Source organism: Panulirus ornatus, chromosome 12 (assembly GCF_036320965.1).
Source record: "Panulirus ornatus isolate Po-2019 chromosome 12, ASM3632096v1, whole genome shotgun sequence".
Classification (NCBI taxonomy): Eukaryota; Metazoa; Arthropoda; class Malacostraca; order Decapoda; family Palinuridae; genus Panulirus; species Panulirus ornatus.
Window position 1 is genome coordinate 62979898 of NC_092235.1, and position 12588 is coordinate 62992485.

At 40.8% G+C, this 12588-nt stretch overlaps 1 protein-coding gene across 1 annotated transcript in view; it reads left to right on the forward strand.

The window, feature by feature from the left end:
* LOC139752129 (alpha-2-macroglobulin-like) overlaps window positions 1-12588 on the forward strand; it is a 196432-nt gene that overhangs the window by 10495 nt on the left and 173349 nt on the right. The window contains exons 2-4 of the mRNA XM_071668047.1: window positions 9430-9596; window positions 10012-10250; window positions 10500-10616. Of these exons, the coding sequence (XP_071524148.1) occupies window positions 9430-9596; window positions 10012-10250; window positions 10500-10616 (523 nt within the window). The remainder of the gene's footprint in view (window positions 1-9429; window positions 9597-10011; window positions 10251-10499; window positions 10617-12588) is intronic.

The following is a 12588-nucleotide window of genomic DNA, read 5'->3' on the forward strand; positions in this document are numbered from 1 at the left end:
TCCATCTTTAAACCTCCAATTTGGTCTCCCACTTCTCCTCGTTCCCTCCACCTCCGACACATATATCCTCTTGGTCAATCTTTCCTCACTCATTCTCTCCATGTGCCCAAACGATTTCAAAACACCCTCTACTGCTCTCTCAACCACGCTCTTTTAATTCCACACATCTCTCTTACCCTTACATTACTTACTCGATCAAACCACCTCACACCACACATTGTCCTCAAACATCTCATTTCCAGCACATCCACCCTCCTGCGCACAACTCTATCCATAGCCCACACCTCGCAACCATACAACATTGTTGGAACCACTATTCCTTCAAACATAGCCATTTTTGCTTTCGGAGATAATGTTCTCGACTTCCACACATTCTTCAAGGCTCCCAGGATTTTCGCCACCTCCCCCACCCTATGATTCACTTCCGCTTCCATGGTTCCATCCGCTGCCAGATCCACTCCCAGATATCTAAAACACTTTACTTCCTCCAGTTTTTCTCCATTCAAACTTACCTCCCAATTGACTTGACCCTCAACCCTACTGTACCTAATAACCTTGCTCTTATTCACATTTACTCTTAACTTTCTTCTTTCACACACTTTACCAAACTCAGTCACCAACTTCTGCAGTTTCTCACATGAATCAGCCACCAGTGCTGTATCATCAGTGAACAACAACTGACTCACTTCCCAAGCTCTCTCATCCACAACAGACTTCATACTTGCCCCTCTTTCCAAAACTCTTGCATTCACCTCCCTAACAACCCCATCCATAAACAAATTAAACAACCATGGAGACATCACACACCCCTGCCGCAAACCTACATTCACTGAGAACCAATCACTTTTCTCTCTTCCCACACGTACACATGCCTTACATCCTCGATAAAATCTTTTCACTGCTTCTAACAACTTGCCTCCCACACCATATATTCTTAATACCTTCCAGAGAACATCTCTATCAACTCTATCATATGCCTTCTCCAGATCCATAAATGCTACATACAAATCCATTTGCTTTTCTAAGTATTTCTCACATACATTCTTCAAAGCAAACACCTGATCCACACATCCTCTACCACTTCTGAAACCATATATATATATATATATATATATATATATATATATATATATATATATATATATTTTTTATATTTATATTTATTATACTTTGTCGCTGTCTCCCGCGTTTGCGAGGTAGCGCAAGGAAACAAACGAAAGAAATGGCCCAACCCCCCCCATACACATGTATATACATACGTCCACACACGCAAATATACATACCTACACAGCTTTCCATGGCTTACCCCAGACGCTTCACATGCCTTGATTCAATCCACTGACAGCACGTCAACCCCGGTATACCACATCGCTCCAATTCACTCTATTCCTTGCCCTCCTTTCACCCTCCTGCATGTTCAGGCCCCGATCACACAAAATCTTTTTCACTCCATTTTTCCACCTCCAATTTGGTCTCCCTCTTCTCCTCGTTCCCTCCACCTCCGACACATATATCCTCTTGGTCAATCTTTCCTCACTCATTCTCTCCATGTGCCCAAACCACTTCAAAACACCCTCTTCTGCTCTCTCAACCACGCTCTTTTTATTTCCACACATCTCTCTTACCCTTACGTTACTCACTCGATCAAACCACCTCACACCACACATTGTCCTCAAACATCTCATTTCCAGCACATCCATCCTCCTGCGCACAACTCTATGCATAGCCCACGCCTCGCAACCATACAACATTGTTGGAACCAGTATTCCTTCAAACATAGCCATTTTTGCTTTCGGAGATAATGTTCTCGACTTCCACACATTCTTCAAGGCCCCCAGAATTTTCGCCCCCTCCCCCACCCTATGATCCACTTCCGCTTCCATGGTTCCATCCGCTGCCAGATCCACTCTCAGATATCTAAAACACTTCACTTCCTCCAGTTTTTCTCCATTCAAACTCACCTCCCAATTGACTTGACCCTCAACCCTACTGTACCTAATAACCTTGCTCTTATTCACATTTACTCTTAACTTTCTTCTTCCACACACTTTACCAAACTCAGTCACCAGCTTCTGCAGTTTCTCACATGAATCAGCCACCAGCGCTGTATCATCAGCGAACAACAACTGACTCACTTCCCAAGCTCTCTCATCCCCAACAGACTTCATATATATATATATATATATATATATATATATATATATATATTTTTTTTTTTTTTTCATACTATTCGCTATTTCCCGTGACAGCGAGGTAGCGTTAAGAACAGAGGACTGGGCCTCTGAGGGAACATCCTCACCTGGCCCCCTTCTCTGTTCCTTCTTGTGGAAAATTAAAAAAAAAATGAGAGGGGAGGATTTCCAGCCCCCCGTTCCCTTCTCTTTTAGTCGCCTTCTATGACACGCAGTGAATACGTGGGAAGTATTCTTTCTCCCCTATCCCCAGGGATAATATATAATATATAATATATAATATATATATATATATATATATATATATATATATATATATATATATAAGAGTGAGTGCTCAAATTACAGAGGTATAAGTTTGTTGAGTATTCCTGGTAAATTATATGGGAGGGTATTGATTGAGAGGGTGAAGGCATGTACAGAGCATCAGATTGGGGAAGAGCAGTGTGGTTTCAGAAGTGGTAGAGGATGTGTGGATCAGGTGTTTGCTTTGAAGAATGTATGTGAGAAATACTTAGAAAAGCAAATGGATTTGTATGTAGCATTTATGGATCTGGAGAAGGCATATGATAGAGTTGATAGAGATGCTCTGTGGAAGGTATTAAGAATATATGGTGTGGGAGGAAAGTTGTTAGAAGCAGTGAAAAGTTTTTATCGAGGATGTAAGGCATGTGTGCGTGTAGGAAGAGAGGAAAGTGATTGGTTCTCAGTGAATGTAGGTTTGCGGCAGGGGTGTGTGATGTCTCCATGGTTGTTTAATTTGTTTATGGATGGGGTTGTTAGGGAGGTAAATGCAAGAGTTTTGGAAAGAGGGGCAAGTATGAAGTCTGTTGGGGATGAGAGAGCTTGGGAAGTGAGTCAGTTGTTGTTCGCTGATGATACAGCGCTGGTGGCTGATTCATGTGAGAAACTGCAGAAGCTGGTGACTGAGTTTGGAAAAGTGTGTGGAAGAAGAAAGTTAAGAGTAAATGTGAATAAGAGCAAGGTTATTAGGTACAGTAGGGTTGAGGGTCAAGTCAATTGGGAGGTGAGTTTGAATGGAGAAAAACTGGAGGAAGTGAAGTGTTTTAGATATCTGGGAGTGGATCTGGCAGCGGATGGAACCATGGAAGCGGAAGTGGATCATAGAGTGGGGGAGGGGGCGAAAATCCTGGGGGCCTTGAAGAATGTGTGGAAGTCGAGAACATTATCTCGGAAAGCAAAAATGGGTATGTTTGAAGGAATAGTGGTTCCAACAATGTTGTATGGTTGCGAGGCGTGGGCTATGGATAGAGTTGTGCGCAGGAGGATGGATGTGCTGGAAATGAGATGTTTGAGGACAATGTGTGGTGTGAGGTGGTTTGATCGAGTGAGTAACGTAAGGGTAAGAGAGATGTGTGGAAATAAAAAGAGCGTGGTTGAGAGAGCAGAAGAGGGTGTTTTGAAGTGGTTTGGGCACATGGAGAGGATGAGTGAGGAAAGATTGACCAAGAGGATATATGTGTCGGAGGTGGAGGGAACAAGGAGAAGAGGGAGACCAAATTGGAGGTGGAAAGATGAAGTGAAAAAGATTTTGTGTGATCGGGGCCTGAACATGCAGGAGGGTGAAAGGAGGGCAAGGAATAGAGTGAATTGGAGCGATGTGGTATACCGGGGTTGACGTGCTGTCAGTGGATTGAAGCAAGGCATGTGAAGGGTCTGGGGTAAACCATGGAAAGCTGTGTAGGTATGTATATTTGCGTGTGTGGACGTATGTATATACATGTGTATGGGGGGGGGTTGGGCCATTTCTTTCGTCTGTTTCCTTGCGCTACCTCGCAAACGCGGGAGACAGCGACAAAGTATAATGAAAAAAAAAATATATATATATATATATATATATATATATATATATATATATATATATATATATATATATATATATATATTCTTTCTTTCTTTTTTCTTTTAAACTATTCGCCATTTCCCGCGTTAGCGAGGTAGCGCTAAGAATAGAGGACTGGGCCTTTTTTGGAATATCCTCAACTGGCCCCCTCTGTTCCTTCTTTTGGAAAATTTGAAAAAAAGAACGAGAGGGGAGGATTTCCAGCCCCCCGCTCCCTCCCCTTTTAGTCGCCTTCTACGACACGCAGGGAATACGTGGGAAGTATTCTTAATCCCCTATCCCCAGGGATAATATATATATATATATATATAAATATATATATATATATAGCAAAAATGGCTATGTTTGAAGGAATAGTGGTTCCAACAATGTTGTATGGTTACGAGGCGTGGGCTATGGATAGAGTTGTGTGCAGGAGGGTGGATGTGCTGGAAATGAGATGTTTGAGGACAATATGTGGTGTGAGGTGGTTTGATCGAGTAAGTAATGTAAGGGTAAGAGAGATGTGTGAAAATTAAAAGAGCGGGTTGAGAGAGCAGAAGAGGATGTTTTGAAATCCTTTGGGCACATGGAGAGAATGAGTGAGGAAAGATTGACCAAGAGGATATATGTGTCGGAGGTGGAGGGAACGAGGAGAAGTTGGAGACCAAATTGGAGTTGGAAAGATGGAGTGAAAAAGATTTTGAGTGATCGGGGCCTGAACATGCAAGAAGGTGAAAGGCACGCAAGGAATAGAGTGAATTGGAACGATGTGTTATACTGGGGCTGATGTGCTGTCAATGGCTTGAACCAGGGCATGTGAAGCGTCTGGGGTAAACCATGGAAAGTTCTGTGGGGCCTGGATGTGGAAAGGGAGCTGTGGTTCAGGTGCATTATTACATGACAGCTAGAGACTGAGAGTGAACGAATGGGGCCTTATGTTGTTTTTTCCTAATGCTACCTCACACACATGAGGGGGAGGGGGTTGTTATTACATGTGCGGTCAGGTGGCGATGGGAATAAATAAAGGCAGACAGTATGAATTATGTACATGTGTATATATGTATATGTCTGTGTATATATATATATATATATATATATATATATATATATATATATATATATATATATATATATATATATATATATATATGTTGAGATGTATAGGTATGTATATTTGCGTGTGTGGACGTGTGTGTATATACATGTGTATGTGGGTGGGTTGGGCCATTCTTTTGTCTGTTTCCTTGCGCTACCTCGCTGATGCGGGAGACAGCGACAAAGCAAATAGATGAATAAATATATATATATATATATATATATATATATATATATATATATATATATATATATATATATATATATATTCTTTTTATACTATTCACCATTTCCCGCGTTAGCGAGGTAGCGTTAAGTGCAGAGGACTGAGCCTTTGAGGGAATATCCTCATTTATTCCCCTTCTCTGTTCCTTCTTTTGGAAAATTAAAAGCGAGAGGGGAGGATTTCTAGGTCCCCACTCCCTCCCTGAGTAGTCACCCTTTGCGACATGCAGGGAATACGTGGAAAGTGTTCTTTCTCCTCTATTCCCAAGGATATATATATGACTATGTATGACTCATGGTGAGATGCCTGAGGATTGGCGGAATGCTTGCATAGTGCCATTGTACAAAGGCAAAGGGGATAAAAGTGAGTGCTCAAATTACAGAGGTATAAGTTTGTTGAGTATTCCTGGGAAATTATATGGGAGGGTATTGATTGAGAGGGTGAAGACATGTACAGAGCATCAGATTGGGGAAGAGCAGTGTGGTTTCAGAAGTGGTAGAGGATGTGTGGATCAGGTGTTTGCTTTGAAGAATGTATGTGAGAAATACTTAGAAAAGCAAATGGATTTGTATGTAGCATTTATGGGTATGGTGAAGGCATATGATAAGAGTTGACAGAGATGCTCTGTGGAAGGTATGAAGAATATAAGGTGTTGGAGGGAAGTTGTTAGAAGCAGTGAAAAGTTTTTATCAAGGATGTAAGGCATGTGTACGTGTAGGAAGAGAGGAAAGTGATTGGTTCTCAATGAATGTTGGTTTGCGGCAGGGGTGTGTGATGTCTCCATGGTTGTTTAATTTGTTTATGGATGGGGTTGTTAGGGAGGTGAATGCAAGAGTTTTGGAAAGAGGGGCAAGTATGCAGTCTGTTGTGGATGAGAGAGCTTGGGAGTGAGTCAGTTGTTGTTTGCTGATGATACAGCGCTGGTGGCTGATTCGGGGGAGAAACTGCAGAAGCTGGTGACTGAGTTTGGTAAATTGTGTGAAAGAAGGAAGCTGAGAGTAAATGTGAATAAGAGGAAGGTTATTAGGTACAGTAGGGTTGAGGGTCAAGTCAATTGGGAGGTAAGTTTGAATGGAGAAAAACTGGAGGATGTGAAGTGTTTTAGATATCTGGGAGTGGATTTGGCAGTGGATGGAACCATGGAAGCGGAAGTGAATCATAGGTTGGGGGGGGGTGAAAGTTCTGGAAGCATTGAAGAATGTGTGAAAGTCGAGAACATTATCTCAGAAAGCAAAAATGGATATGTTTGAAGGAATAGTGGTTCCAACATTGTTATATGGTTGCGAGGTGTGGGCTATAGATAGAGTTGTGCGGAGGAGGGTGGATGTGCTGGAAATGAGATGTTTGAGGACAATATGTGGTGTGAGGTGGTTTGATCGAGTAAGTAATGATAGGGTAAGAGAGTTGTGTGGTAATAAAAAGAGTGTGGTTGAGAGAGCAGAAGATGGTGTTTTGAAATGGTTTGGTCACATGGAGAGAATGAGTGAGGAAAGATTGACCAAGAGGATATATGTGTCAGAGGTGGAGGGAATGAGGAGAAGTGGGAAACCAAATTGGAGGTGGAAAGATGGAGTGAAAAAGATTTTGAGTGATCGGAGCCTGAACATGCAGGAGGGTGAAAGGTGTGCAAGGAATAGAGTGAATTGGAATGATGTGGTATACCGGGGTCGACGTGCTGTCAATGGCTTGAACCAGGGCATGTGAAGCGTCTGGGGTAAACCATGGAAAGATCTGTGGGGCTATGGACATGGTTAGGGAGTTGTGGTTTTGGTACATTACACATGACAGCTGAGTGTGAACAGGTGTGGCCTTTTGTCTGTTTTCCTGGTGCTACCTTGCTAATGCAGTGGGTGGTGATGCTGTTTCCTGTGGGGCAGGGTTGAGTTGGGAATGGATGAAGGCAAGTGAGTATGAATATTTACATGTGTATATATGTATATGTCTTTGCATGTACATGTATGTATATATGTATATGTTGATATGTATATGTATGTGTATGGGAGTGGAAGTATATTTGTGTGTATATGAGTGGATGGGTCTCTCTTCATCTGTTTCCTCGTGCTTCCTTGCTGACGCAGGAAACGGCAATCAAGTATATTAGATATATATGATAGATGTGTATTTATATTTATCATGGAGGGAAAGGGAGTATGGCAGCATAAGGCCTCAAATGCAAAAATCAACAGAGCTCTCCATTCCATCCCTCTCTCATCTAACATACCCTTTTTGGCCTTACATCTCATTGCATAAAACCTTAGTGGATAAAAACAGGCTGACTAGTGGAGAAGGGAGGGGGATCCAGAAGAAACTTTGTGCCCCCTGATAAGATTCCTGTCAGAGACTCTGTCTCTACCTACTTGTACACTTGCCTTACACTCTTGATAAAAGCTTCTCACTGATTCTAGTAGCTTTCCTCCAACATTATATATATGTAAGACCTTCTGCAAGGCATCTTTATTGAAACCTTATCACATGCCTGCTGCAGATCCATAAATTCACATAGAAATCCTTCTTTTTCCCTGAATATTACTCACACACATTCTTTAAAGCAAATACCTGATCTAACATCATCTGCTACCCCTAAAATCACATTATTCCTCCCCAGTTTGACGCTGTGCACATTGCACACCCTATGAATCACCACTCTCCCTACACCTTATCAGGTACACTTAACATCACTACCTATGTAGTTTGAGACTCTCATTTTGTCCCTCTTGCCGTTATACAGTGGCACTACGCATGGAATCTGCCAGTTCTCAAGCATCTTACAATGATCTATGGAGGAGGACAAGTGCTAAAAAATATGAACATGTATGTTTCGTAGCCATCAAACCAAAGCATTTGGAAAAGATAAAAAGAACAACAGCAAATGATGATACAATGAATTTGCTGTTGGAAACCATAATCTCTGCATGGCCTAAAACCAAAAATAATGTTCCTAACCAGATACTGCTTTATTTTTGTTTGAGATAATTTCTTAATGCAAAATGGTTTGATATTCAAAGGAGATAGGATAGTCATGCTCCCTTGTGCTTTGCATGCTAAGATCGAAAAGATGATACACTTGACACCTAAAGATGCAAAAGGTTGTCTAAATGTGCAAGGGAATGTGGATACTGACGTAGAGAGCATAGACAGGAACCTAACATAAAGTTGTTCAAGCCCACTTAGGGCTGTCCAGCAGAAGAAACTTTTCACTCTGGTTCTACCATCCTATGGGTGGCTCTGGTCACAGATCCATTACCCTGTGAGGAAGTCCCTCGGTATACATTACAGGAGCTCCTTGCGTACCACAAGGATCTTACTGAAGCAAGATATCTTATGAAGAATCTCATGACAGCACAGGAAGGAAAAATAGGTTTTGAAGAATGAGAAAACCTTATCTCTCCTATTCTTGACCTCTTTTTGGAAAAAATCTTTGCCTATGGATTTAGGTGGCCACCTTGGGTTGGTGCTGTGATCCATGAAAAGTGAGTGCTATGGCTTTGGAGAGCAGAAAGGAAGTGGATGTGAGCCATGGGGACAGTCATGGCTCACAAATCATGGAGGCAAACAGAGGCTTCAGCAAGTTGAAGTGAGAAAGCTTGTGTAAGCAGGGCCTCATCACCAGTTTGGTAATATTTCTGAGGAATATCTCAATGTTTGCAGGGCACTGCTTAACAGGGAAAAAGCTTTCTGTTCCTCAAAACCTATTTTTTGCTCATTTCTTATTCATGAATTGGTCTCCAATGTAGATTTATCTACAAGGAAGTATTAATATAGAAAAGTTATTTTTGAATACCTCAGAAACAACTGAATAAATCCCACTTTGTTGAATTTCATGAGATATTTCTAGTATTTGATATATCATCTTGAAATCTAAGAAGAGCACTTTAGAAACATTTATAGAATAGTGCTGATTGATATATATTCTTTTTTTTCTTTTTTTTTTTTTTGCCGCTGTCTCCCGCGTTTGCGAGGTAGCGCAAGGAAACAGATATGATTATTGTATAATCTGGACATTTCCATTTTGAAAGTGCATGTGATATAGATGTAAAGATTTTTTTCAACAAAATTTTCCCTTTATGCAGAAACTACATTATCACGACACCTCGCAAATGGACATCTGGTGAAAGGGTTCAAGTCTGTGTCTTTGCTTTTGAATCGACTTCTGATGACAACTCAATCACAGTTGCTGTAAAGTCTAGTAATGAGGAGGTATATCTTGTGCCTAATAGGGTCATCCATATCCCTCCAGGCAAGTTGAAATTTTGAGTTACAACCATGTGTGTTGCTTTTTACAGTACTGTAGATATCCCACTTTGATGTAATACTGATTTTGAACCCCCCAAAATATCCTAAATTCATCTGCTTATAGCTTCATTGTTTATGTACAGCTGTGTTTATGCATTTGTTTACTCTAAGCTTTACCATAAGGCAGCATGTATTGTTATTGGGTTGCCTCAACAAGATTAAGGGAAATAGATAGATAGTTGGAGGAAGACATTTTTTGATGGTTGTGACCATAATGTGAATGTCATACCAAAGGTAACTGTGCAAAAATTGCAACAATGTGAACTCTGCATCCAAAGGACTAAAGGCAGTAGAAAGAGGGTGAATTATCTATAAGGTGCAATGATTTAAGGAGGATGAATGATTTTTCTTATTTACAGGTAAAACTTCACTTTGTGATGAGGTGTTTGTTCCTGTTGTAAGGCAGTTTGAAGGGAAGTTGGAAATAAATGGATCTTTAGGAGGAGAGCATATCTATCACAGGAAAAGGATTTCACTTGCAAATAGTGTTACAAAGACCTTCATTCAGACTGACAAGTTTCTGTATAAGCCTGGTCAAGATGTTAAGTTCAGAATCGTAACACTGACAGGGCCATTCCTAAAGATTTCCACAAATAAGGTACGCTTAGATGTATGTTAATTTTTATATTGTGGCTAAGCTATGTGATTAGTATTCACATCTACCAGTATATCTGTTTTGAATGCCTTTAATATCCTCCATACTTAAAACTGACATGACTTTGATTTGTTCAAGTTAATAAAGTTTGTAGTATGAAATATATATATATATATATATATATATATATATATATATATATATATATATATATATATATATATATATATTCATACTTTTTTCTTTTACCAGTACTCATTAATATGGATAGAAACACCATCGGGTAGTCGTATTGCTCAGTGGCGGGAAATAGATAATTCTGCTGGCCTCATACATCGGTCTTTCAAGCTTTCAAGTGAACCTGAAGAGGTAAGAATTTAATGAATTTCAGTAGGATAGATTTATCTATGTTCTTCACGGCTACACGTGCGTTAGATACAGTACAAATTAAAGCACGTATATATTAGATATAATGTATACCATCTAAAACATTTCACTTCCTCCAATTTTTCTCCATTCAGACTTGCATCTTACATCCCAACTAACTTGTCCCTCAACCCTGCTGAACCTAATAACCCTGCTCTTATTCACATTTAATCTCGACTTTCTCCTTTCACACACTCTTCCAAACTCAGTCACCAACTTCTGCAGTTTCTCTCTCAAATCAGCCATCAGCACTGTATCATTTGCAAACACAACTGACTCACTTCCCTGTCCCTCTCATCCCCAACAGACTGCATACTCGCCCGTCTCCAAGACTCTTACATTTCGTGTGTGAACGAGGTAGTGTCAAGACCACTTGGTTCCTTGCTCTGTTCATTCATTTAGAAAGGAATATAGAAAGGGAGGCTTTTCAGCCATCCACTCCTGCCCCTCTTAGTTGCCCTTTCTGGCATTCAGGGAATACATGGGCAATATTCTTTCTCCCGTATTCCTAGTGGTAATGTATGTGTTGGAAATGAAATGTTTGAGGACAGTATATGGTGTGAGGTAGTTTGATTGAGTAAGTAATGAAAGGGTAAGAGGGATATGTGGTAATGAAAAGAGTGTGGGTGAGAGAGCAGAAGAGGATGTGTTGAAATGGCTTGGACATATGGAGAAAATGAGTGAGGAAGGATTGACAAAGAGGATATATGTATCAGAGGTGGAGGGAACAAGGAGAAGCAGGAGACCTAATTGGAGGTGGAAGGATGGAGTGAAAAAGATTTTGAGCAACTGGGGCCTGAACATACAGGAGGGTGAAAGGCGTTCAAGGAATAGAGTGAATTAGAATGATGTGGTATACTGGGGTTGACGTGCTGTCATTGGATTGAACCAGGGCATGTAAAACATCTGGGGTAAACCATGGAAAGTTGTGTGGGGCCTGGATGTGGAAAGGAAGCCATGGTTTTGGTGCATTACACATGACAACTAGAAACTGAGTGTGAACGAATGTGGCTTTTTTTTTGTCTGTTCCTGGCACTGCCTCGTTGGAGGGGTGGGGATGCTGTTTTGTGTGTGGCGGATTGGTGATGGGAATGGATGAAGGCTGCAAATATGGATATGTATATGTGTGTATATGTATATGTTTGCGTATGTATATGTATGTATACGTTGAAATGTATATGTATGTATATGCGCGTGTGTGGGCATTTATGTATATGCATGTGTATGTGGATGGGTTGAGCCATTCCTCATCTGTTTCCTTGCACTGCCTTGCTAACGCAGGAGATAGTGGGTAAGTATAATAAATGAATAAAGATGTGAATATAATTTGTTTATGAATGAGGTGGTTAGGGAGGTGATTGCAAGAATTTTGGAGAGAGGGGCAAGTATGCAGTCTGTTGTGAATGAGAGAGCTTGGGAAGGGACTCAGTTGTTGTTCACTGATGATACAGCGCTGATGGCTGACTCGGGTGAGAAACTGCAGAAGTTGGTGACTGAGGTTGGTAAAGTGTGAAAGAAGAAAGTTGAGAGTAAATGTGAATAAGAGCAAGGTTGTAAGATTCAGTAGGCTTGATGGACAAGTTAGCTGGGAGGTAAGTTTGAATAGTGAAAAACTGGAGGAAGTGAAGTGTTTTAGATATTTAGACATGGACTTAGCAATGGATGGAACTATGGAAGTGGAAGTGAGTCATAGGGTGAGGGAGGGGGTAAAGGTTCTGGGAGCATTGAAGAATGTGTGAAAGGTGAGAACATTATCTCGGAGAGCAAAAATGCGTATGTTTGAAGGAATAGGGGTTCCAACAATGTTATATGGCTGTGAGGCATGGGCTATAGATAAGGTTGTGCCGAGGAGGTTGGATGTGTTGGAAATGAAGTGTTTGAGGACAATATGTGGTGTAAGGTGGTTTGATTGAGT